This window comes from Leptonychotes weddellii, chromosome 14 (genome assembly GCF_054177405.1).
Source record: "Leptonychotes weddellii isolate Sample4059 chromosome 14, ASM5417740v2, whole genome shotgun sequence".
Lineage (NCBI taxonomy): Eukaryota > Metazoa > Chordata > Mammalia > Carnivora > Phocidae > Leptonychotes > Leptonychotes weddellii.
Window position 1 is genome coordinate 62,760,286 of NC_138382.1, and position 26,654 is coordinate 62,786,939.

Sequence of the window (26,654 nt, forward strand, 5' to 3'; positions counted from 1 at the left end):
GGGAATGGAGAAGCTGTGTGCTTACATTCACTAGGAGTGAGTGTGGAATCCATTAAACTACAGAACTCTAACTCCATGACTGGGACATGGCGGCAGATGCTTATTTGAACTTCCAGAAGCCCACTCATTTTTTTTTTTATTCAAATGAAACTACACTTAATGCTTTTTTTTTTTTTAAAGATTTTATTTATTTGAGAGAGAGAGAGAATGAGAGAGAGAGAGCACATGAGAGGGGGGAGGGTCAGAGGGAGAAGCAGACTCCCCGCAGGGAGCCCGATGCGGGACTCGATCCCAGGACTCCAGGATCATGACCTGAGCCGAAGGCAGTGGCTTAACCAACTGAGCCACCCAGGCGCCCTACACTTAATGCTTCTAAGACCTGGAAATAGCATCTCTGATACAATACCATTTCATAACACTATGCCCAAATCTGGACAACTCTCCATCTAACGTTCCCTCTCCACATGTGGGCATGTCACCATCCCTGGGATAGTGCGAATGCTGGTAGCTTTTGGGTGGTGGCATTTTTTTAAACTCTTACTTTATATACTTTTCTTTGTTATTTTTAAATATTTTTTATTTTTATTTTTAAATTTTAGTTCTTTATAATGAGCACATGTTAGTTTTATAAAATCAATGGTAATTTTTCTTTAAAAATACAGGCCCAGACAAATAATATGTTAACAGTATTGATTCTATGTAGGAATAAAGACAGTGTTCTCTTTTTTTTACTTTGGTATTTTTTTTTTTTAATTTTCAAACCTATGTTTCTAATATATTTAGAATATGTATTTGCTTAGAAACATAGCCTTGAAAATGTGTGTGTGTATATATATATATATATATAATACACATACAAATATACACATCTACATACAAACATATATATACACACAACAGTAGGATAAATTGGGATATATAATTTCCAAATAATCACAGAAAAAAATGAAGACGGCTTAATCAATATGGTAAAGGCAGGAAAATAAACCAGAAGAATAAGGAAGCCTAAAAAAATCAAACGGCAGGACAGGGAGAGGCGAGTTGGTTGAGAAGCAGCTTGCTCTCAGGTTTACTGCTTTTTTAGAGATCAGCTGACTTCATCTGTTATTTATTGAGTACTATCGTCATTTCATCATTGAGTGTTCTACTGGTTGTAGGCGGTACAGTGCTAAGAACTTTTCCAACATGTCACTGAATTCTAGCACATGGAAGGTAAGGGTAACTACCCCATTTCAGAGAGGAGGAAAGTAAAGTCTGGATGGGACAGCAAGTGGCCCAGATGGCAGATCTGGGATTGAACCCTGGGGGTCTGACTTCAAGGCCCCATGCCCGTCACTGCCTTCTCTCAACCTCTCTCAGTGACCCCACCCACCCACCACAGCAGGACCTAAGCAAGGGCAGCAAAAATCAAGCAGGCGGGTGGGGATAAAGTGGGAAGAAGAGGTGCTTACCATGTGTGGAGAGGGCTCTGGTTCCTGCTCCCCAGGGACACACTCACCTAGGTCAGGACAGGAGAGAGAGGTGAGTACAAGCGCTTAGTTTCTTTCACAATGCTAGTTATGCGTGCCAGGGGGCACTGCGCCGGGAACGGTCCTGGGCCCCAGCCCCCTTCAGGGACGGCTCTGCTCACGTGGCTTGCTGAAGGTCATTCACTGGAAAAGCGACAGGCTGGTGGCCGCAGTGTCCCTGCCCTCGGCTCCGTCACAAAAACAGCAGCGGCTAACATCTGCCGAGCACTTACTGATCCCAGGCGCAGCGCTATTTAAAGGCTTTACTTCACTGACCCCTCACACAACTTACAAGGGAGGCATTATTACCCCCCATTTTACAGATGAGGAAAGTAAGGCTCTGGAAGGTGCACTAGCCAGAAGTCACACAGCTCCACTTGAACTTCCGTCCTCTAACTCTGGAGCCCATCCTCTCAACACCAACACTGAATGGCCTCCTAAGAGGTACCTACGGATTCTGGATATAGCCTCACTTAAACAGGTGGCGCTAGGGTGAGCGCTGAATTGGTGCCAGGTGTATGCTGTGTGACCTGGAGCAAACACAGGGGCCCCAGCTGCCTTCTCTACAAAGAGGGGTGAGGGGACTATAACCCTACTTAGCTCAGACGGTTGCTGGAAATATCCAGGGGCTGGGCAGATGTTCTCTGAGGGCTGTGAAGAATGAGGAGGGCACAGAAAGGTGAGGTGGGGTGGGGCTGCATTCACCTTTGTCGGCCATAGTGAAGATGGAGTCCTCAGGGATGCCCACACCCAAGGCAACCTCCCTGAACTCCTCCAGCAGGCTTTCTCGAAGCTGCGGCTGTCGCCCTGCAATGGGAAGCAGAGAAGATGCCTAGAACCACGGGTGCCTGGGCTGGCAAGGCCTGGGATTATTCTGCCCAGGGATTTTCATTTAGAAGTTGAGAACTATCAGCCCAATGTGATCTCTTCAAAACACTTACGGAAAGATTGGCTCACATAGAGAAAGAGATGTCCCTCCCAGGCTCCCACCCAGGTCCCCCAAATCCCCACACATGGCTCTTTCCACTGGTTAAGGGCCTGGAAGCTCTGGAATTCTCTGGGCCTAGAATTTTAAAGACCAAAAAAAGAGGATTCTACCTCAGATGGAAGACTGAGCTCTACCTCCTCCAGGGAGAGTAACTGTTTCTACCTTTCCCATAACTGGAGTTTTCTCAGAAGGATAAAGCAAAACTCCTGACTCCTCCCCATTCCACTGTCCCTAAATCACGGACCTCCTCCCACCCCCAACTCCTGTGGGCTTATCTAGCTCCAGGCCTTTACCATAGAGCTTGGCAGTAATGGTGGGCCCGTGGTGGCGGCTGAATTTCTTGGTCAGAAAGATGGCGTACTCATCATAGTTGGTGTGGACCACATAGGACTCCATGGTGATGTTCCATTCTGTATGGGAGATGCAGGAAGCCAAAGGGATCAGTGGTCAGAAGGCTCTTCTAGCCTGAGGTCCTTCACCTATTCCCCCCACACATCATCTATTCATCCATCCTTCTGTCTATCCATCCGTCTCCTCCATATATTTATCATTAATTCATCCACCATCATTCCATCCATCCATCCTCTCCATACATCAAACCATAAATCCATCCACTTCCTTCCTTTCCTCCTCCCTTACCTTCTCTCCCTCCTCCCTTCCTCCCTCCATCCATTAATCTATCAATTGATCTATCAGATGACCGATTAACTCACTCACCTGCCATCCATATCTACATTCGTTTACCAATCATTTGCTTCTTCTCTCACTCATCTTTTCTTTCCAACCATCCATCTACCCAAACATTCATATATTCAACCACTAATACAATTATTCGACACATAGAGCATATTCGATAAACATCTGCTGGATGCGTGGATAAATTCACGTCCAAGTCCCTCTGTCACTTAGTACCATGCACACTGTGCATGGTAGATGCTTAGCAAATTCTTTTTTTTTTTTTTAAAGATTTTATTTATTTATTTGAGAGAGAGAGAGCTCATGAGAGGGGGGAGGGTCAGAGGGAGAAGCAGACTCCCTGTCGAGCAGGAAGCCCGATGTGGGACTCGATCCCGGGACTCCAGGATCATGACCTGAGCCGAAGGCAGTCGCTTAACCAACTGAGCCACCCAGGCGCCCGATGCTTAGCAAATTCTTATCAGCTGATTGCGGATGCCTGCCAGGAGGGCTGATGAAATCCTGATGTTATCCTCAGAATTCAGCAACATCCCTTTCATTCTGGATGCCCATAAGTGCACGAGAGAGAAGGAGAGAGAGGGGGAAGTAGGACGACAAGGCAAAGGATGAGGAGGAGTATACAGGAAGCATCTCAGAAAAATGGCTTTGGGGGCAGAAAGTGCCGAGACAGAAAGAAAGAGAGCTTCAGACACATCAAGATTTTTTCAGCAAAGGGCAGAACTGCGGAAGACACCTCCAACTCAACTTACTGGGTTTATGATAGAGGAACTTTCCGTTGGTGCTGGTTTTCTCATAAGCCCCAGAGATCTCCTCACAGGTGCCTCTCCTGGAGATGTACAAACCAGAAGAAAGGTAACCGCTGGTAGAGACCGAGGTCCTGACACCCACTCTCCCACAGGGTCCTTTCCACTTTTTTTTTTCTTTTTGTAATTTGGAAAGTAACACTCCCAAATGTCTTGTTTAAGCCTCACACCAGTCCTAGGGGACCCGTGCACGTATGAAGGAACAGAGGGACAGAGACAAAAGGGACTAGTCCATGCCATCCTCTTGGCCAAGCCAGCACTAAACATCAGCTTCCTTCCCCAAAGGTGCACATCAGACTGAAGCATGGGGCGGGGAGGGTGATGAGTGAATGCTTTTATGTGTTTATTACCCTGCGTCTCTCTGGCCCCAGTTCCCTCATCTGTGAAATGGGGATCATGAAGCCTTACATGGCGGTCATGAGGGTCCAATGAGATACTATTAAACAGCTTACAGTAAGCACTATGAACACACCAGCTGTTGTTACAATGACTGCTCATTATCTTATTTATCAAGCAACATCTGTGTGCTGGGCACTGTGCTACACGCGGAGGATACGGAGGAGGGCAAGATGGACTCTGTCTGCTCACGGATCCTAGAACTGAGTGGGGCCCAGGGGCAGGCCAGAGACTGACGCAGTCAGAGCGGTGCCATGCGGAGAGAAGCTTGAGGTGCTCCAAGAGCACAAAGGCAGGCATGTAACCTGAACCTTGGAGGAGGTCAGGGAGGGCTTCCTAAAGGATATGACACAGAACCTGAGTCCTAAAGGGTCCATAGGAATTAGCCCAGGGAGACGGGGAGAGGTTCTCCCAGTAGAAGGAACATCAGATGCGAAATGGTGGAAGATTCCAAGAACTGAAAGAAGGTCTACTTGGGTTGGTCACAGAGTACCTGGTGAGTGCTGGGAGAGGCTCAGGCCACATCAAAGGAGCTGAATTTTATTCCCAAGGGCCATAGGGATCATGGAAAGGTTTAAGCAGACTTGAGTTTTCAAGAGGCCTTTTGTTTGCTGGGTAAAAGGTTTGAGATTAGAGATGGGGAGAAGTGTAGACAGCCAGGAAAGAAAGGCAGGTGGCCTGGGCCAGGGCAGGGACGGTACAAAAGGGAGAAGCGGACAGTGTGGAGGGATTTAGGAAGAGAAAGGACAGGGCCTGATGGTGGACTGTGCGGCCTGTGGCAGCAGAGAGAGGGGTCTCAGCACCTGCCTCCCACCCAGGTTTCCAGGTTGAGTCCTGGGGGTCGGAAGGGCCCTGACTGAGCTAAGGGACTCCCAAGGATCAAGAGCAGGTTTTGAAATAGGCATGTGTTGGGGTGCTGGCCCCCAGGTGCTGATGGGACAGTTCAGAAGGTGTGCCCTGGGGGAGGGCGGCAGAGGGACCTGGAGCTCAGAGGCAAGGTTCTGGCTGGGAGAAGAGAGCTCAACTCTCCAGGACAGGGTGGTGACTGAAGCTGGGCGGGGGTGGCAGGTGGGCCCTGGCCTCTCTCGCCCCTCCCACCCCATCCCCTCACTCACCGCCAACGTGTGCTGGTCATGCTGATCTCCCCATCCGTTGCCCCCTCGCCCAGCACCAGCGTGCTCATGGACATCCTGTCCATGAACTTCTTCAGCCATGGGCAGGTGGAGCCCATGGCCACGTGAAACCACTTCCCGTAGATCTAGGAGGCAGCCACAAGCGCTGAGGATCTGGGTTTGCCTCAGACCGCAAAGACGACTTGCCAGACACCTGCTCCCCTCCCTCCTGTCAATGAGAAGCTGTAATGTCCGACAGCTAATCGGAGACCACGCAGCTTCAAGGAAGGACGGAGCCTAATGGTGGAACTTCCGTCCTCATGGCAAGCCTAGGAAGGGGGGTGCAGATGGGGTCCCACCCCACTCAGTGGAAGGCCTTACTCTGCTTAGGTATAGGATCTGTGCTGCTCACTTGGATGAGGCCCAGAGCCCCAAGGTTGAAGGTCCTCTTCAACCACTGCTCCCCCAGCTGTCTTTCGCTCCAAGGACAGGGAGCTCAGTACCTGGCAGGCAGCCCATAGCTCTGGGCTAGAAAGGATCTCCCCTCCTTGAACTAACTCAGGACAAGCCTGCTACCTCCTTCTCCTGGCCACAAAGCATAGAGTTGAAAAAGCCCTCACATCCTGAGGAATGAGCCAGACCACCGCAGCACCCCCCCACTGTCCCACCGAGTGCCCCTCCACCCACAACCCCTGCTTGTCTCCGAGCATAAACAAAATCCACAGCTAGAAGGGGCTGAGAGCCCCTCAAGGTCACCCAGTGACTGGGCCCACAGCGGGAGCTGGAAGGTGGTCCTGGGGCTCCCGCACACAGCACCTGCCCAGCCCTCTGAACCCCACCAGCTCGATCTCTGTCCTGCTTCTCTTCTCCCCATTATCCCACGTCTGCCCTGTGTCACCCGGGATCTCCGTCCACAGCCAGGCCTGCGAGGGCAGCGCACCCGGGATGGTAACAGGTTGTGGGGAGAGGGGAGTGGCCGAAAGCTGAAGGGCTGGGGAGGGGGGCAGGAAGTCACAAGAAGCTAAGCACTGTGAGGGGGCTGCAGGAGCCTTCCCCAGGGTGGGGCTGTAATGTGTAACGGAAGGCCCAGAGCCCCCTGCGGCCCAGGAGGGCAGGTTCACACGTGAGATCGTGAGATCGTCAGACAACAGGCCTGCAGAATGGCAGGTGCGTAGCGTCGTAGCGAACCCCAGACGGTCTGAGCAGGAAGGGCCCCGAGGAACCCAGCCCTGAGTTCCAGATTGGGAGATTTGCAACCCCCCTCCCCCGCAAGGCCCGGCTGCTCAGCCAGCCAGCCGTCGCTGCCAGAGAGGCCAGCCTTACCCGAGAGATGTCGAAGTTCTCTTGCACTTGGATGGCATCGGGTGGCGTCAGCACGGGACTGGCACTCATGGCCAGGCAGGCAGTCAGCAACAGAAACACAGCCCTGAGACTCCACATGGTTCTGGGCTCTTCTGCCTCGGGTGTCGCTCACAGGCTCGGTCTGGGGACAAGAGTCACTGCCTCTCTGCCCACGGCAGCTTTGGACTGAGGCTGGGGAGGGGGCCAGCAGCTTGTAGGTGACCTTGGTATTTGCCCTGCTCAGCCTGAACCAATCAGGGCCCCAAGGCCAGGTCTGATCGATCCCTTGCAGTGTCCTGCCTGGGGTCAGTGGTCCCAAGGGGCCAGGGCGGCTGTTTCAGGGGAGGCACTGGCCAAACATAACCTGGCCCGGGTGCAGCCCAGGCTCCCCGCAGAGAGGAGATGAGCAGCCTATCGCCTTTCCCGCTGGGTCATCTGCCTGGACCTCCCACTCCAGCGGGAGCCAGCACAGTGAGCTCATCAGGCCCCTTCCTCACACGAGAAAACAGGAGGCCCAGGGAGAAGAAAGGACGTAGCAGAGACCACGGTGGGGGGCGGGGGAGGGGGGGTCTAAAGGCACAGCCCCGATGAGAACTCAGGCATCCTGTCCCCAGAGTTCCCTCTGACCCCTGGCTTCCTGGAGTCCTAGCAAATAATAGTAGGAATAATAATGATGATTTCCACAGCAGCTTCCGTTCCCTGAGCACCTGCTCCAAACCAGCTTTGAAGCAACACTTTACATGTGCCACAGAATGGAATTCAATCCCTACAACAACCCTAGAAAGTAGGTGCTGTTTTGCCCCCTTTAAAGACAAGGGACTTGAGGGGTGCCTCAGTCGGTGAAGCGGCTGCCTTCGGCTCAGGTCATGATCCCAGGGTCCTGGGGTCGAGTCCAGTGTCCACCTCCTTGCTCAGCAGGGAGTTTGCTTCTCCCTCTGCCTCTGTCCCTCCCCCCAACTTGGGCACGCGCGATCAGTACGCGCTCTCTTTCTCTCTCTCTCAAATAAGTAAAATCGTTAAGAAAAACAGAGAATAAAGACAGAGGACTTGAGGCTCTGAGAGGTAGGGTGCCTTGCCCCGGGGCTCCCTGCTGGGAAGCAGAGCTGCTGGGACAGGCGGCAGCAGGTGGCAGCTGAGAGCACGAACTCAGGAGCCAGCCTGCATCCCGTGCTGGCCTTGGGCAAGTGACATGTCCTCCCAGTGCCTGGGCTTCCTCATCAGTGAATGGGGACGCCAGCTGCTGGTTCACAGCACTGTTGTGAGGTCAGGGGCACGAAGCTTTGCAAAAGCCCTAGGGCAGCGTCTGGCACGTGGTAAATGGTGAATGTGTTTGTAGCACGTTGAACACAGTGTCCCCCGCAAAATTCGTGTGCACCTGGGACCTCAATGTGACCTCATCTGCAGAGGCAATTAGTTAAGATGAGGTGATACTGGATAAGGGTGGGCCCTACATCTAACGCCTGGTGTCTTAATAAGAGAAAGGGGAGGGAGACTCAGACGCAGAGGGACGCCGAGGGACGAACAGGGAAGACGGCCATGTGAAGCCCAGGACAGGGACGGGAGCCAGTACATACAAGCCAGGGAACGCCAAGGACTGCTGGGACTCACCAGAAGCTAGGAAGAGGCAAGCAAGGATTCTCTTCTAGAAACTTCAGGAAGACTGTGGGTCCACTGACAGTCTGGTGTTGGGCTTCCAGACTCCAGAACTGGGAGAGAATACATTTCTGTTGTTGTAACCCACCCGGTTATGCTACTTTGTTAACGGCAGCCTTAGGAAATGGTATACTGTTCATTAAACAATTTCAAAGAGAATTTTTAAAAACTTAGGTCTGTTTGTCTCCAAAGCTCAAATTCTTGCCAGTGCTACTGTGGACCCTCTCGGTGAAGCTCTGTTTTCCAGCAGTCAGAGTCGCTGTCCTTACTTCTTCCCTGTTCTTGACATGGAACATTCCATGCTCACAGAAGGCCCCTGTTACGGCTGGGCATGCCCCCTTCAGATAGGGGGTTCAAAAGCAAGAGCCATGTTCATGTGAGAATCCAGGAGACCCCCCTCCCCCCAGTGGCACCAGTAAATGGTGTGTCATGTCCCTCTGTAAGAGCCACCCAATACCTTCATCTCTCACCAGTACCAGGTACAAATATGTCTCTATTCCTAAGTGAGTGTTTCCTTTGCTCCATCACCAACAGCTTGGCTACTGACGGCATTTCCTTTTTGCTTTGGCTGCCAGGAAGCTCAAAGCCATGTTACAAGTTTAATCACACCAACCATCTCAGCTTAGATTTCTGGGACAATTACCTTCCCTCTTGTTCACAAGGTTCCTCAATCTTTCATGGTTTGGTTAGTGGTGGTAGGAGGAAGGCAGTCTGCTGTAAGAGGCATTCAGAGAACTGGGAGCCAGAAGCCCTGACTTCTTTTCCACTAACTTTGCAGAGGACTTTCTCTCTCTGAAGCCCACTTTCCTCATCTATAAACTGAAGATAACAGTCCTTGTTCTGTCTGCCAAGAGGTCAAGTGAGGCAGTGGGTCAGAGTGCTCTGTAAACTGTCCACTGTCCTACCTGGTGATGAACTCCAGCTTTCTGTGTGGGGGGAAACTGAGCTGGTATGAGAGTGAAAACACTAACAATCAATCAGAAAGAATAGAGCCCTCTCTGAAGCTTGCCCACAGCCCCACGACGGCTCCTCTGCTCCTCCCAGCAGGTCTGCATTAGGATTGTCAACACCACTGGCCCCGCGGGAAGGCTGGGGCACATAGGGGTAAAGACAAATACTGGCCTCTTTAGGACAGAACTGTTCATTCAGCCACATGGCCTCTCCTAGGGGGAGGGCAGAGGCCTGGATGTTGATCTCCTTGCCTGTCTCCAGGGATGTTTGCTATCCTGAGATGATTAACCAGAGCAAACAGAGAGAGCAAACTCTTCCAAAGCCCACCTGGACTTTGAGCTGTTTTTTAAAAAATTAACCCTGGACCGCAGGATGCAAGGTCATTAGTGGTCTGGGATGCTGACCCCTCTTCCCCCTTTGGCCATCAGGGCGGGAGGGTGGAGGCTCTAGGGCCACCTCCAGAACCAGCCCAAGCGGAGGGTGAGGGCCTACCCATCCAGGAGGTACGGCAGGAATGGAGGGTCATTTTCAGATGAACACATGGGGGCTCAGGGAGGGAACAGGACTTGTTCAAGGTCACCCAGCTTACGGCTGAGCTAGGGTGCTTGGTGCTGGGGGTACGATGGAGCACATAAAGGGCCTCCTAGAGCTCACTCCCCATGGGGGGCAGGGTGGGGAGGAGAAGACGCTAAGACAGATGGTCACTGCAGTGATGGGGGAGCAGAGGGAGGGGAGGGGGGTCTAACCTGCTGGGGAGTTCGCCAGACAAAAGTGCAAGGGGGCCTGTGGAGGGAGGACAGGGTGCTCCAGACCGAGGGACAGCACCATTGGAGGCGAAGAGGAGGCAGATGGTGAGACAATGATGCATCTGGAAAGCAAAAACCAACCAGCCAACCAACCAACCATCCAAACCACGGAGCTGGAGCTTGGGCGCAGGGTGCGGGGGGAGGCAAGTAGCGAGAGCGAGGCTGGGGAGGGGGCTGAGGCCCAGCACGTAGGACTGCAATGCCAGCCCAAAGGTCTGCTCATGAATCTGGAATGGGTGGGGAGTGCTGGCGGGTTTTCAGAAGGGAATGGCCCATCAGATCTGTAATCGGGAGAGATCCATGAAGAGGGAGTGGAAGTGAGGGCCAGAAAACAACTCCCTATGAGGTTCTCCAGAGAGGAGAAAGGACCAACAGGGACATCAAGGCCACAGGGTAGGACTCAGACCAGAGGGCGTGGTCAGAGTTCGGGCCTTGGTGGAATGGGATAGCGGGGTCCTTCCTTCCCCACGAGGAGGTATCCAGTCCCAGGCCTTGCCCCAGACACCTGACTCTGCGCAGTTCCCCTGGACTCAAGAGTGTGGCCTGCCCACTCATGGTGAAATTGGAGGTGGGCAGCACCCGGACTCCATAAATAGCGTCAGGAGAGGGGACCTTCCACTGCTCAGCTGTTTCTATGCTTTACTTCTTCCCCACCCATCCCAAAGAGCTAGGCCATCTACAACTTTGAGTCCCAGCCCTTGTGATTTGCTGGGTGACCGTGGGGGACAGGCTTTTCCTTCCCTGAGCCCACCTTTCTTATCCAGACCTGCAAACGAGGCTAAAGTAGCTCACTGGACGTGGCTGATATAAGAGCTCAGTGAGGGACACTTGTGAGTGTCCTCCCTGCTCCCCAAGTGTACACACTGGAGGGGCCTGCATCCTCATGGGCACTTAGCACAGCGTGGGGTACCAGGTAAGGACCCCAGAAATGCAGGAATTACACTGCCGAGAGGTGAGAGTGCCCCATGTCCACTAGAGGGCAGCAGAGAACTTCTAGAAAGACCACCCAGGTTTACTCTGATGGTTCCACACAGACCAGGAGCCAGAGGCCTAGAGCAAAGGCCCATAGAAGTGGTAGAACCAGCGCTAGAACCCAGCCTTCCTTGCCCCGGGACTGCTTCAAATCCCCTGGGGAGTGTAGAGCATTCAGCCTCTACCTTGCCATACCCCGCCTAGCTACAGAGTTGGATGCTCAGATGGGGCCCTTTTAGAAACAGTTTCCTGGAAGGTTCTCCCGGTGAACCAGACTTGGGTGCCACAAAGGCAGATTCAATCCCTACCATGTGCCAGGCCCCAGGCCGGGCGCCCCACAAGCACATCTTACTGAATCCTCCCATTAAGGCTCCATCACTTTACTACAACGGTTGCTCTATTTTACAGATAGGGAAACTGAGGCTAAGGGCTCAAGTGAACAGGTGCTAAGGCCACCCAGCTAATGAGTGGTGATTCAAACTCAGATCTGTCTCCCTGACACGTGCATCACTCTGCTTACCTCCCAGACCCTGTCCCCTCCTAAACAGGACCTTGGGCCCTGTTCTTTCAGACACCTGGAGCAGAGGGGTGGGTCATCTCCCTCCACTGGACTCCTCACTGCAGGAGTCAGGCTTACACGTGCCTGCTTCTCCTTTCCCCAGCCAAGAGCATGCTCCGGGCCTGCCACACCAAGACCTGACCCATCCCTTCCTCCCTGGGGCTGAGCAGTATGCCGGGCACTTAGTAGGTGCTCAGTGAACACATACCAACTGACTTCCTTAGAGCTGTGAAGGAGAATGTAGGTCAGACCCCAAGGACCACCCAACTACAAGGCAGCTGAGGGAGGCTAGAAGATTGGAATCACTACTCCAAGTCCTTAAATCATGATCAGCGAATGATTGGAAAGCTCAAGGACACAGTCCAAAAGGCAAAGAGCCTTGCTCGGTGGTGGCATTTCCTTGTGTCCCCAGTTTTGAATTAGTCTGTGTGCCATGGCTGGGAGGACTCCCAAGCTTCGTTTAGCAGAGTGATGGTCAGGCAGTTGAACTTGGCTTCCAGACAGACCTGGGTCCCAGTCACGGCTGTGCCCCCTTCCTGCCTATGTGATCCTAAGTGACTTCACCTTTCAGGATCTGAGTTTTTCCCTCCGTTAAATGGGGTTAAGAGGAGCCCATGGGGTGTAGAGGAATGAAATGATGAAGGACAGGTCATGTTCTCGCTCCTTGAAGAGAGCGGAGTGAAGAGTGCCCTTGGATGTTGTCAGTCTAGCTTCCTGACTGTGGGAGAGGAAGGCTTAGCCTGGAGAAGCAGCTCGCAAAGTGAGACACTCTGGAGCTGAGTGCCCTTGAGACCCAGGGGACAGAGCTTGTGGCCCGCTGTCCGGCTCCCTTTGCGCCACTGAAGAAACAGTTTTCCTAAAGGAGTGAATGTCCAAAGACCGGCCTGTGTCCAGGAAGAGGACACAGGCATTTTCCTGCTCTTTGCAGGCTGGTCTTATCTGTCCATTAAAGCAGGACCTCCAGGGACCTGCCCTGACTCTTGGCTGACCAAGCTGATATCACCCAATGTCCTCAGATGGACCAAAATAGCTCTTTGCCAAAACCTTGAGGCAAGCTGGACTTTCTGGAAAGTCCCCCTGGCCCTCCTTCAGTGAAGACAAATGAATGTCTTTCAATTAGCCCCGGCAGAGCAGCGGGGCCTCTTCCCTGGCTCTTGCACGGGGCGACAGTCCTGGATGACCACTCTCTCCCCGCAAGAATCCACGTTCGAAGAGTCACCTCGTAGGAAGGAGCCGGCAGAGTGGCTAGCAACCAGTTCATGAGTCTGAAATGACCAGGGAGCAGATCGTGACAATTCCTCTCCTGCAAGGACAGGAACGCTGCACGCGTGTGTTGAGAGCGTCCGTTATCAATAACAACAGTAATAACGATCAGCATTTATGCAGCACTGACTGGTGCCAGGCTCTGTCCTCAGCAGTTTATATGGAGTTGCTCTTGATCCTCATCTCCTATCCTCTATGAGCGCTTAGTAACTTCTCACAGGATAAACCTATCTTAACCCCACCTTACAGAGGAGGAGCCTGAGGTTCAGAAAGGCTCTCACAGCCATAAGTCGGACAGACTGAGGCCGGAAGAGGGGCTGCGTCTGGCCAACGTTCCGATGCCTAGAGACTACCCAGACCTCTAGCCTGACAGCCAGGAGAGCAGGCCCGGCCTTCAAGAGGGACCTAGTAAGATGTGATGAATGAGAGGCCGGGTGATCACAGCCATGGGCAGCATGGAGGCTCCTGAGGACGACACTCTGGCCAACTTTCAAAGGTCTTCCTTGCTGGCCGGCCAGGGCGGGGCTCGTGTGGCTCCCACAGGCCGTCTGCTGCAGGCAGGCTTCGAGCCCTGAGCCCCGAGCCACCTGCTTACAGCTTCCGCTGGCTGCTACGCCGGGCTTCATAGCAAGACCCACCCCCCAACCTGCACCACACTGCCCCCACCATTAAAATGAAGGAAGGGGGATCTTTGGAAACTCAACAAGGGCACAACAGAAGTCACCTAAGAGAACACAAAATATCCCTCAGAGGGGCTGAAATCAACCTGTTGGGTACAAACCTGAATATGAATTTGGGGCAAATGTGTCACTAGACAAAGGGAAGAAAGACCCCGAGAGAAGGCAGGACACGTCTGGGAGGTGAAAGGAGGCTGGTTGCGGCCAGAGCAGAGATGGGAGTGAGATGTTCTTGGCAGTGGGGGTCTGCACACTGTCTCACGTTACCTGCACCCGCTGGGGTCTATCTTGGGGTTGATCGCCCAGAGGAGACCTCAAAAGCCGCACAAGGACTCACAGGTGTGCTCTTCCTAACCTTAAGTCCTACAGTGATGCTTCCAGCCAAACTCCTATTCCTGCACTGGCTGAGAGGGAGGGTCCCCAAGGATCTGGAGGATTTAGCCAGGGCTCTAGACATCTAGATTCATCTCTAGATTTGCCAGCATTCTTAGAAACTCATGGATGGCCTTCCAAGCTCTGCTGAACATCCTCCTCCCCAGCTAGAGAGTTCAGAGAATCCCTCCCAAATTCTACACACAGTTTTAAAATTTCTGAGAGATCATTTAAGGATCTGGGATTCTGGAAAGTGCCTACAGTGCTTCAGGATTTCCTAGAGCGTCCCTCAATTCTAATGTACCAGAAACCTTCTAAGCCTATAGTTCTGGAGGACGACTACCCTATTTCATGGGGCTGGAGAACCGACCTCAAATTCCAGCATCCCGGGGAAGCCCTATAGCTTTCAGGGCTCCAGAAGTGCCCTCTGGAGTCCTCAAGCGCTCAGTAAGGACCACTGGACTTGAAGAGTCTTGATACATTACTGGGGTCCTCTGGAATTCCTCCAGGGTTTCAGGATTCTGGACAAGGGGCAGTTCTAGAGCAAGGATGCTGACCTGGAGATGGACACATGGCCTAGGAGATGGAGTGCTGGAAACCAGTCTCCTTGAGTCTATCTGTGGGAAAGTAAGTGGGGGTTTTGCCGAGCTGGAACTAGGAAACTGGAAAATCATGGCTGGCTCCAGCGGAAGAAGGAGTCATCCAAACACGAAATGAACCCGCAATAGCCAGGGTCCCCCTGGGTGGTCCCTGTCCACCCTCCCGAGGCAGCTGAGGAAAGCTCTCACGCTTGGTGCCAGGGGCCTTCCCCGCCAGGGGGCTGGAGACCTCCCAGCAAGCAGGGCCCCCATACAGTGACCGAAGAGAGAGAAGGGCTCTGGGGAGGGGAGGAGCCCAGGCTTGAGCCTGCTGAGCCACTGGAGCTCAGGTGGCACCACAATTACTTAGAGTAGAAATGGCACTAACCAGGTTCACCCTCCTCCCCTCCTTCAGGTCTCTGCATGAATGTCACCTGCGCCCCCCTATTTAAAAGTGCACCCACCCTGGCAGATGGACCTCCCTGCTAGATTTTGCTCCATGGCATTTATCACCAAGTTCCCTCTATTCCACCCTTTTTCTTGTTTTCTGTGTTCGGTGACACTAAGGGTTCTTAGGCTTTGTTCAAAGCTGGCCCAAAGTGGGTTCTCCATAGGGATTTGTGGAATGAATTTTTTTTGAACCCAGATCATCGATTTCCTCAAATGGTCATATTGACTGAAAGTTGCTTTTGGCTAAACTGTCTGCAACAAGCAAAGCCTCGTGCCGTACTCTTTCCATTCACAAGTGGATTTAATCCCGGCAACTGTCCAGTGAGGGGGTATTACGATTGTAGCCATCCTGCAGATGAGAGGACTCAGGTTCGGAGCAGTGAAGTCATTTGCCCAGGATCACTCATGGTTAAGTGAGGAGGCGAGATGTGCTCCTGTGTGGTTCAGTCTGCAGACTTAACCAAGACCACTCTGCGGGGCCCAGTGGCCTGTGGCCTCTGGTCGTCACCCCACGTCCTGGGCTCCACCTCCTTCCACTGGCCTTCCACTAAGTCTCCACTGTTGGACAACCCGAATGCCCAGTCACACATCTTGCCTTTCAATACCTGGCCGCTGTGAGCTTCCTGGGCAAAGCCAGCCTGTCCCTTGTCAGTCCTGTTCACGACCCTGGTTTGCGTCAATGCCAGGAGTGTTGAATGAATGCATGAGCGAACAAAGGTAGGAATGAGCCCTGTGGGTCTCAGTTTCCCTAACTATAAAATGGAAGAGTTAGATTAGTCCTGTGACTCCTTCTCTAATGAGGTCCTCCCACTAGCACCTCCAATTTCTCATGTCACATCTGGACTTCCCCCTAATTGTAGACTCATTGCATCCTACTGGGATCCTGATATTCTTCACCTCCTGACCCTCACTTGAACTCCACAGACAAGGAACCTCACCCCCCATCTAATTGGCTGAATACCATAAAGTGATCCAGGGAGGGTTCAAGGCCTGTCCAAGGTCCCAGCAAGCCTGTGGCATCAGAACTCAGACCTCATGACCCCTCCAACACCAGCACGCAGGCAGCCCGCACAAAGGTCAGCTGGAACTGGTCTCCCTCATGCTCCCGCGTGGAGACGCTCACCATTTGATTTCCCCACGTCTGCCCTGGTACATGTAGCAGTTGCTCAATTAAAACTTGTATCATATACGAAGGAGATGGCAACCCGGACTATTCCTGATCAGCAGGGGCACGCACCGCTGCCGAGAGTCCTTTCCTCCTCCTCGGGCTCCCCTGAGAGTCCCTCCTCTCTGGGATGTCACCACGCACAAGTGCCTGACGTCCGGAGACAGGACCCACCACACTCGGAGCTGACACCTCTCTTTATTTGTCTATTTCATCACCTGCTGCCTGGCTTCTCCCAAATCCAGTCTCATCTCTCACAGTCCGGGGCGGCACCCTCCCTCTGCTTCCCCAAACTGCCCACGAGCCCCTACCCACAGCCCTCAGGAACTCCCCTCTGCCCGGCGCGGCGGCTGCCATCCCCACTGAGCAGATGGGGGGACTGAGCCCGGGAGTGCAGAGCCCAGACCAAGGTCACACGGCGGTCTCCCGGGTTTCTGCTTTGCCCTCAGCAGGGAGGGAGGACTCGGCTGGGGCTCCGTGTAGCCTCGCTGGGCGGTGGCTGGCTCCGGCCGCGACAGAGGGAGCTGCCAATTTGGTCTCTGAGGGCCTCCAGTCTCTGGGCCAGGTTTGGAACTGCAGCCCCACCTGAGGAGCACACGGTGAGACTCGAGGCCTGTGCCCCCTTGGGCCCCTCCCCACCCGGACCTATCAGTGTCCCAACACCCTCTGGGGAAGCCTCGGGTGGTTGCCCTCCCCCTCAACATACACCACGGGCTCCTGCACACATCTGGACATACAGGTGGCCCCGGGAAGAGAATTCCAAGTTTGGGAACTGGAAAGATCTTACAAATCGCCTCTCAACACACACCCTGTTTCAGAGATGGGAAGACTAAGGCCTGGAAAGGGTGGGTTCTGGCCCAAGATCACAAAAAAAAAAAACCCCACGAAGGGCCCCTCCCTCTCTCTCTTCTTCACCTCTCAGCACCGGTGACGTGTTCGGGGGCCCCATGGGCAAGGGGGGTGCAGAGGGTACCACCTCCTCCTCCGTCAGCATCTCTGCCAGGACTCGGGTCTGAGTCCAGTCACTAGGACTCCTGGGCCAGGGTGGGTTGGGTGGTAGGAGGTGAGCCCTCGAGTTCCCAGGCCCGGTCCCCTCCTCCCGTGTCCCAGTGCCCCAGGGCTGGCCCACCTCTCTCTCGGACACTTGGCAGAGCCAGGGTTGCATGGGGGTGCCCAGGGTGGGGGCTGGGCAGCGAGGGGCATGCCACCTGGGGCCTTAGGGCCAAACACCTGCAGGAAAGACCAGAGCCCACACTGGGTGACCCTGCCTCTACGTGCCCCACCTTCCTGGTGCCACCACCATCTCTGCCACGCCTGCCCCCATGGGACGCCAAGAATATCAGGTGCACATAAAGGCGCAGGGTCTTGGTCCCTTTTTCTGTGGGCAGTGGGTAGCCCTTGGAATGTCCTCTCTGGAGACAGGAACTCCCTGAGGGCAGGAACCGTGTCTGGTGTCTGTCGGGACTCCCGGTGCCCAGAAACAGGGCTGGCACAAAGCTGGGAGCTCCAGGGAGAGTTACCGAGCGAGTGAATGAACATGTGAGTGAAGACGTAAATGAGTAATGTGTGAGTGGACGAGGGAATGAGCGAGTGAGGCTCCATGAGTTCCTGAAAGAAGGCAGGATGGGGAGGAGGCCGAGGCAAGCAAACCAGCCTTTCCGAACCCTGGGCGGGAGCCCAAGCCTAACCCCTCATCACGTGATCCAGCCTGGGACCCTGCAACTCCGGAGCCTCCCGGGCTGCTGACCCCCTGGATCAAAGTCTCCAGCTCTCCCCCGTTCACTCCCCTCCCCTCCGCCTGTCCTACCTGGGGCAGGTGGTGCTCCCCCTGTGCGCAGGCCCAGTGGGCCAGTGGTGCTCGGCATAGGGGGCAGAGGCGGTGGCAGGAGCAGAGGGGTGGCAGGGCCTGCAAGAGAGCATGTCAGAAGCTTTGCGCCGGTCCTGCTCCTCACCCCTCCCGGCCGGGCAGAGACTCACGTGGCATGGGGGAGCCGGCACCATCACACAGAGACACGGGGCTGGGCCAGGGTAGGGCTGGTGATCAGAGCAGGCACAGAGGAGGCGCCTGGGGAGAACAGGGGGGTCTGTGCCTACAGCCCGCAAACCAACACCAGGCTGGCCGCCACGTCCCCCCTTTTAACACACACTCAGGGAGCACTTACTCCATGCCAGGTACCGTTCTCAAGGACTGACATATGAGCTCATTCAATCCTAACTTTACAACCACCCTATAAAGTAGGCACTGTATTACCCCCATTTTATAAAAGAGGAAGCCCAGGCAGGCAGAGGTAAAATGACTCCCCCAAGGTCACACAGCTAGTAAGTGGCAGAGCTGAAATTCGAACCCAGGGAGTCTGGGTCCAGACTCTTGCCCATTTCCCTGAGCCACCCTTTCCCACCTGCCCTCTGTCCCAAGCCTGTGTCCGGGCTGGCAGCCGTGCTCACCGCTCCAGCTCCTGCACCTGTTGGGCCAGGATGCGCTGCTCATCCCGGGCCCGGTCCCGGCTACTCTGTAGCTGGCTGTTTTCTTTCCTGGGAAGAGCGGGCCCCAGGAAGGTGACGGGAGGCAGAGCTACCAGGAGGGGTATCAGTTAGCCCTCCTCTTTGCGGGGGAGTACGAGCCCCAGGAGGCAAGGGGGGACAGCAGGGTAGCACGGACGAGGGAGCGGCGCAGCTTGGCAGAGCAGCCCAGAGGGGAGGGGTGGGGCACAGAGTCCCCCCTGGCTAGGCGGGCCCTACCTGAGCCTCTCATTCTCCAGCATGAACTCCTGTAGCATCCCATAGAGGTTCCGCTGGGCCCAGGCCACCCGGGCCCCACTGAGCCTTGAGGCTGCAGGGAAGGGGAAGACGGCTGGATCCACAGGAGCCCCAGACCCTACCCTCACCCCACCCCTGCCTCCAGGCAGCTCATACCCTTGGGGTCTATTTGCCCCAGTTGGGACCGCAGGCAACGGTTCTCCTCCTGGAGCTGCAGTATCTCAATCTCCAAACGCTGGGGTTGCTTAGGCGACTGCAGAGAAAGAGGCCCAGAGCTGCTGCTTATGGCTGTACAAGTTGTGCACTGCACAAGGGCTTCCGGGGGTGGGTGAGTAGAGCCTCAAATCCAGCCCACGCTTCACTGGCCAGCCCGCATCCCAGTACAAGGCTACATCCGCCTGGAGGAGGCACCTGGTCCTATTGGTATCAAAGCTGTATGCCTGGAGGGCCTACTCTAAGCTGGACCCGCTCCAAGTCCGACGTTAAACTCAGGTCTGTTCAAACCTTGGCCCAGATTCTGACCCCAAACGAGACACTACGTCAGACCCGAACTCAACTCAGACTTAATCATGGTACCAACTGGGACCCTGGCTATCCCCTGAATCATATCCCAAATCAGACCAGACCCCCAGACATGCCCTAACCCTGACCATGACCCTGACCCCACCCTACCCAATCATGACCCCGTCACCAGGATTCTGACTCTAATTCCAACTCTGACTCAGTCCCAGACTTCTCATGACACCAACTCAGGCTCCAGCTACTGCCTGATCCCCAGCCATCTGCTCTGCCTGTGTCTCCCTCCATTCACCTTGGGGGCCTGTGGCCGAGTGGTGATGCGCTGGGCTCGGCTTGCATATCGCAGGGTGCTGAGAGTCTCAGGAAGGCACTGGGCTGAAGGGGACACGCAGGCCACCTGGGGAGGACTGCCCCTGAGTGTTCCTCTCTGGGATCCCCTCCCTCAGGAGCCATTCCTCCCTGTCAGTCCCTCTTGGATACCATGAGGGTAACCCCGCGTCCCCCCAGCGAGTCTGCCAGCAGCTTGGTGAGCTTGCTGTCCCGGAAGGGGATGTGGCTCTGCTTCCTCTGTGGGTCCAGCAACAGGGAGATGCAGTGACCTGGGTGGGGACAACAAGGCTAGCAAGGTTACAGCTCTTGCTCAAGGCCACCCAGCTGGTACATGCAGAGCTGGGATCTCCACCCAGGTCTGTGTGACTCGAAGATCTTTCTACAAGATCTCGTTACTCGGTCAGACCAGTCTCTGCCACCCGACTGGGGCTCCTGAGGGCAGAGATGGCCCTGTCCAACCCCTGATCCCCAGTGCCGCCAAAGAAGCCGACCACCCCTGAACCTCGCACTCAGCAGGGGCTCAGGAAATGAAAAAGAGTTCCCTGAAAATCTCCCCACGCATACCACATAGTAAGGGACCTCAAGGCCCAGTGACCTGGGGTGGGGGTGGGAAGAAAGTCACTTCCCTTCTCCTCATGGGACCGCAGTCTTCCCAACTGCACATGGGACAGGCTGAAGGTCTGAGGGCTCATCCTCTGCACTCGAGTGTTTCTACCTCTCAAATGAACATGTACTTTTATAAACCCTCAGTGTTCATAGACCCGTAAAGTTCTAAGAGGGGAGGTACCAGTCAATAGCGCGGTGAGACCAGGAGGCAGCGGGTGGCTCCTGGGTCACAGCTCTTGACTCCCCACACTACATCTCCTCTGGTTTCCCCCACTGGGGACAGCTCTGGGCCAGGCTCAGGGGAGGGACACGGGAAGTCCGCCCAGCTGGCCCCACGTCTCACCTAGGGCCAGCAGGCTGCGGTTGATGCTGTTCGCCTCAAGCATCAGCTCCCCACGGGATCCTGTGGCTGCCACCTTCTCACTGCCAGCCAGGTCTACAAAGCACAGCTTCCCCCCCACGGGGGGCTCCCCAGGGGCCCCTGGAGGCATCTGTGGGGCAGGGGGATCAGGACTCGACGGGGACTCGGGAGGAGCCATCCCCACCAAAGTCACAAAGCCAACGATTTCCACTATTACCTCCGGCGCATGCCCAAGTCGCTTTCCACATCCAGAGGCAGACCCTTGCTGGGTGGCCCTGGGCCAGCTCCTTCCCCACGTGGGGACACTCACAGTTTGGCGGCTGATGTAGAGCGTAAGCAGGGCATGGCTTCGGCTGGAGGCCTGGTTCAGGGTATGAGCTGAGCTCCGTCGGCGGCTAAGACCTAGAGGGGGAAAATGGCAGGAGACGGACCTGGTAGGAAGAGCAGGTCGTCACCGATGAAGAAAAAGAAGCGAGGGCATTCTGGGAGAGGAGCCGGCCTGTGCAAAGGCACGGAGGCAGGAAAGGGGAATGAGGGGCTGCCAGGTCTGCCTCTAGCACGGACATGTGTAAGGAAGATGAAGAGTACTGAGCAGAGGAACGTCTGCTGAATTCACGTTTTATGGACATCTCTCCCGTTGCCTTATGGAGAGAGAGAGAGAAACTCAGACAGAAAGCTCAGCTCTGGGCACAATTTTGGGGCCAGAACCCAGATTCCCAGCGTCCCCAATGCCTGCTACAGGGTGGGTGCTCAATAAATATTTGATGAATGAATGAGGCTGGAAGAGAAGGACCGCACAGGCTAGCCTAAGAGGTATGACCTTTACCTTTAAGAAACTGGAAGGGTCTGGGGGTCTGGAGAGGAAGAGGGATGTAGTTTGCTGCATGTAGGGGAACAGACTGGAAGGGGAGAGCCTTGAGGTGCAGAGACCTCCTCAGGGGGCAAAGATGGGGCCTGACCAAGGCAGAGGCCCTGGGCTGGAGAGACCATGACCCTGACTCCACTCTACCCAATCATGAGCCCATCATCAGGATTCCAAGAGTCTGGACAGCAGAATCTGCAAGCCTGGTGTGGGGTGGGGTGAACATCTCTGGGCTGTGTCTGAATTGTTGGTTTTGCGGGCCCTTTTCTCCCACGCGGATCATCATAATCCACAGCTCCAGTCAGGGGCTCGGGGTGCAGTCAGTGAACAGCTGAGGAACGGGCATCCCCGTACCCCAAAGCACCGCTGAAGTAGCACGCACCCATTTGCAGAAGTTCCATCAGGGCCCCCAGACTCTCAAACTCCACCACCCGCAGCTGCTCCACATAGAAGCCCCGGGTCTTGCTCCAGCGAACAGGGAGGGGCCGGGGAGATCCCACGCTCAGAAGGTCTCGAACCTGAGATAAGGGTGGTAGGTGAGGGAAGGGGCCCCGAGCCCACGTTCCATCCACCCCCAGCCCTTACCGACAACAGTCCCCCAGCCTCTTCTGTCCCTTGACCCGTGCTCCTTGGAGAGAAATGCCTCCTCTTCCTGAGGGCTGTCTATTCATCTCAGTCCCCCACCTGCTCATTGTAGATCTCCAAATAGGAGGCACGGAGTGTAACAGGCGCGCCCAGGTGCTGCACCCGGTCTAACAGCCAGGCGAAGGTCCTCTGCATGATGCCAGCTAGGTTGGGGGGTACGGACACACCCTCGCCCTGGGGGCAGAAACAGCGGAGCCAGAGACTGGATCATGATCATCCGAGCACAAAGCAGCAGTCATAACTACCCTCTGTAGAGGACTGCCCCAGTATGCGCCAGGAACTGGGCCAAGTTCCCGTAGAACATCGCCGGCAATCCTCAGTCAGAACTGTCACTTCCGTTTACAGATGAAAAAACTGAGAGCTACTAAGTAAAGCGGATAAAAGTGGCTCCATATTGGGCAGGCACCTTCACCTCTCCGGTCCTCAGTTTCCCTGTCCGCAAATAAACGGGGCTGGGCGGCACGCAGGCCCTTCCCCCTGGAAGGGCGCGCCACCTGCGGCTCCCCAGGGCTTCGAGTCTCCCGTTCCCTCCCCGCTCCAGCTGCGCTCGGCCCACCTGCGGAGGAGGCCCGGTCAGGGTGTAGGTCTTCCCGGAGCCGGTCTGGCCGAAGGTGAAGACAGTGCAGGAGAAGCTGCGGGCGGCAGGGGCGCGGCTGGACGCAGGCGGCGGCCGGCTGGGGGGCGGGGGCAGGCTGAGGGCCGGGGCGCTGTCCCCGGGCGCGGGCCGTCACCGGGGCCTCACTCACCCGCGCAGCGCCAGCTCGCCCAGGCGCCGCACGCCGCACGCCCGGAACACGTCCTCCTGCGTGCGCGCCGCGTCCAGCACGGCGCCGAAGCGGAACGCGACGTCCGGGCCGCCGCCCGGGGGGCTCACCTGGGGGAGGGGGAGGGGGCGGCAGGGGGCGGGGCACGCTGGGGTTGGGGCCTGGGAGGGCGGGGCTCACGGGGTTGTCGGGGGAGGCTGGGGCCTGGGACAAAGTTGCCCCGGGGAAGGGGTGGAGGGGCCTTCAGGTAGGTTTGGGGGGGGCGTGGGAGGGGGCGAGGGGTTCCTCACTTGCAGAGTCCGGGTTCCCGAGCAGTGCAGCGCGCTCTGTTCCCCTCGACGCAACTCGGCGGCGCTCATGGGACGCACCCTGGGGTCCGTTGGGAAGGCGGATGGTCCATCCCGTTGTCGCCATCGGTCCTGTCCTCGCTCGCCTCCCCCACCCCTCAACCAACCTATACCTACCTGAGCACCACCTGGATGGGCGTTTCTGGCCCCTCCGGCCCCTGCTCCAGGCTCCGCGCGAGGTCCCTGTGGCAGCAACGGGAGTTACCATCCCTGAGCCCAGAGGCTCCTCGAACCTCCCAGAATCTGTGCTTACCCGTCGGGAGACCCGCGTTCCTCCATGTCCTGCTTTGCACACGGAGTCAGCTCCGCCCGAGTCTAGTTCCTTTCTCTCTCCACTACCCTCCCTTTTCCACCACACTGGGACTGGCTATACACACCTTACACCCCCCACCCCCTTTCCCCCTTCTCGGGCAGCCATCCATCCGGAAAGGCTCCAGCCTCCCCAGCGCTAGCTAGTTAAAGATTTACCCACCCCCACCTCTGGTGGAAAAAGTCTCCAGCAAAGGGACCCCTAGCTAGGGGGTTCTGGAGTCTGAGGATCCCTTGCTCTTGTCCATTCCTATCAGGAGGGACCACCCAGACCAGACTCCTCTGTACACAGATGGGGATAGGGAGGCAGGGGTGGGAAGGGCTCAACCAGGGCCATACAGCAAGGCTGGGCAGAGCATGGACCAGGCCCTTCCTACTCTCCACCTACACCTCCTCCAGCTTTGTAATCTTCCTCCCTCGCTTCCCCACCCTGGCAACTCCAGCTACTTGGTACCCCAGGGCCCAGGAAGGGGTGGGGGCGCCTAAAGGAGTGAGAGGGGCCCAGGTTTCAGCTCTCAGAGGACCTGGCTGGATTGAGTTCCTGAGCCCAGCTGACAAAAGGCCCAGGAAGACTCTGGTGAAACGCTGGGCCACCTGCCTCTCCAAAGCCAAGGCTGATCTAAGGCCAGGGCAGTTGTTTAACCCTCTCCTGGTCTGGCTGTCAGGAGCAGCAGAGCTATCTGCGCTGGTGCTGGGTGGGGGGGGGCAATCACCCATTAGGGGACAGTCTCCATGCTGGGCACCAGGGCAAAGGAATCCGGTAGTCTTAGTTTGGGACACAAGTAAGAATAGTCTAGTGTGCAGGGATTTGGGCAGAGGGTAGTTCAGAGCCCTGTAGGAGCAGGGAGGTGAGGATGGTAGGTGAGGGTGTTCTTGGCAGACGGAACACCTTGCAGGAAGGCTGGGTGGGGTGGGGAAATGTGTGAGACATGTAGAGGTGGTTTGAGACTGGACCAAGCTCATGGAGGGCGCGTGAAGGAGTCTGTCTGGACTCCCTCTTCAGGGAACCCGGAGGCCATTGAAGGGTTACAAACAGGGAAGTGACACTATCAGATAGGTATTGCTATTATTATTGCCATGCTGGCTGTCTCTGAATATTTCCGTAAACTCCTCCTCCCTGACACACATTAGGATGAAAGCCTTAATGATCACCCCGCCCCCCCTTCAATGCAACGTGCTCTCTACCACCACAAATAATAGCCAACTCTCAGAGCCACCCAACTAGGGACCGGTTTAACTTGGGTGGATGTGAGCTCCCCACGCACTGGAGGAGTACAAGCAAGAGCCGGTTAACCTTTTGGTCATAGGGCCTTCTAGCTGGATCTATAGGGAGAGTTAGGTAGAGCAAAGAGCCACTGCCCCCAGCCCTGCCACTTGGGCAAGTCATTCTCCCTTTCTTAACCTGTTTCCTTCCTATGAAAAGAGATGAATGATGTCATCTAGTTGTCCTGAGCTTTCGATGAGACCGTGTAATTGAAAGGGATTCATAAATTGTAAAGAATTATCTAAGAGCAAAAATAAAAGTCCCTAGATGATCTCCAAGATTTCTTTCAACTGGGAAGGTCCTTAATCTGTTACATTTTTTTTTTTTTAAATCCTTGAGGTGGAGAGGACAAGAATTACTATTCCTGTTTTGCAGATGAAAAAAAAAATGGAAGAAAAGAGAGGCAGACAGGAGAGGTTGTCTGAAGGGAAAGCAGCCGTGAGTGGCGGAACTGAATAAAACCTGGAGCTATGAACAGCTGATGGTCTGGGTGCTGTCTGTGATGGCAGCCTGCCTCTTTCAGTTGTAGACCCAGCAAGAGAGCAGGTTGCTCCTTTAAATGTCCCTAAAAGGGTTAAGGACTCATGCGCATCTTTGTGTGCTTTGGTTTAACCAGATTGCTGTCCCTCTTCAAACTGGACCGAGATGAGCCACACAGAAGGGATTTTTTTTTTTTAACGATTTTATTTATTTATTTGACAGAGAGAGACACAGCGAGAGAGGGAACAGAAGCAGGGGGAGTGGGAGAGGGAGAAGCAGGCTTCCCGCCAAGCAGGGAGCCCGATGCGGGGCTCGATCCCAGGACCCCGGGATCACGACCCGAGCCGAAGGCAGACGTTCAAACATCTGAGCCACTCAGGTGCCCCCACATGGAAGGGATTTTGAGAAAAATGCCAAGACAAGGGATATGTGCATGATGGGGTGTGATGGGCTGTTTGGCGTGACTTTGATAACCTAGGTCAGACCGTGTACTTGGCTGGATGTCTGCAAGCGAGAGCAAAGTTCTGGTTCTGTTCTCTAACAGCGAGTAAGAACATCTGCTCTTTTTTTTTTTTTTTTTTAAGATTTTATTTATTTGACAGAGAGAGACACAGCGAGAGAGGGAACACAAGCAGGGGGAGTGGGTAAGGGAGAAGCAGGCTTCCCGCCAAGCAGGGAGCTCGATGTGGGGCTCGATCCCAGGACCCTGGGATCATGACCTGAGCCGAAGGCAGATGCTTAACGACTGAGCCACCCAGGTGCCCCAACATCTGCTCCTCTTAAATTGTGAATTCTTTCAGCAGAGTTTTTCATTAAGCCTCCTCTATGTGCCAGGCTTCCAGTCGCGTGAGAGCTACACGAGTGAACCAAACAGACAATGCTAAGTGTGTTGTGGGGATGTGGAGCATCTGGAACCCCCACACATGGCAGGTGGGAGTGTAAGGACAACGTGTTCTGAAAACTATTTGGCTTTATCTAGTAAAGCTAAACGTGTGCCTATCCCATGATCCAGAAGTCCCCCTTCCTAGGAGTGTGCCTGAGAGAGCTGAATGTATGCTTCAAGGACAGGGACAAGGAAATCCAGCCATATGAGCCACCACTTCTATCCCCACTACCACTG

The 26,654-nt window shown here is 55.1% G+C and overlaps 2 protein-coding genes across 3 annotated transcripts in view; both read right to left on the reverse strand.

The window, feature by feature from the left end:
* AMBP (alpha-1-microglobulin/bikunin precursor) overlaps positions 1-7,202 on the reverse strand; it is a 13,523-nt gene extending 6,321 nt beyond the window's left edge. Inside the window, exons 1-6 of one of the 2 annotated variants that reach the window (XM_081803416.1) lie at positions 6,827-7,200; positions 5,507-5,649; positions 3,942-4,018; positions 2,790-2,906; positions 2,214-2,315; positions 1,452-1,498 (exon numbers count right to left, since the gene is read on the reverse strand). In XM_081803416.1, the coding sequence (XP_081659542.1) occupies positions 1,452-1,498; positions 2,214-2,315; positions 2,790-2,906; positions 3,942-4,018; positions 5,507-5,649; positions 6,827-6,943 (603 nt within the window). In that variant the 5' untranslated portion in view covers positions 6,944-7,200. Of the gene's footprint in view, positions 1-1,451; positions 1,499-2,213; positions 2,316-2,789; positions 2,907-3,941; positions 4,019-5,506; positions 5,650-6,826 lie in introns of both variants that reach the window. The other variant, XM_081803417.1, reaches the window with a different exon arrangement.
* Positions 7,203-16,469: 9,267 nt separating this feature from the next.
* KIF12 (kinesin family member 12) lies at positions 16,470-24,345 on the reverse strand. The gene is made up of 18 exons (XM_081803418.1): positions 23,735-24,345; positions 23,599-23,664; positions 23,425-23,503; positions 23,117-23,244; positions 22,927-23,002; positions 22,410-22,544; positions 22,108-22,243; positions 20,846-21,265; positions 20,047-20,165; positions 19,859-19,963; positions 19,204-19,300; positions 19,030-19,120; positions 18,736-18,822; positions 18,268-18,355; positions 18,098-18,196; positions 17,420-17,520; positions 17,206-17,324; positions 16,470-16,875 (listed from the first exon to the last, which is right to left on the reverse strand). The coding sequence occupies exons 1-18, from the start codon at positions 23,758-23,760 to the stop codon at positions 16,736-16,738; spliced, it is 2,112 nt and encodes a 703-aa protein (XP_081659544.1). The 5' UTR covers positions 23,761-24,345; the 3' UTR covers positions 16,470-16,735.
* Between the last annotated feature and the right edge of the window lie 2,309 nt (positions 24,346-26,654).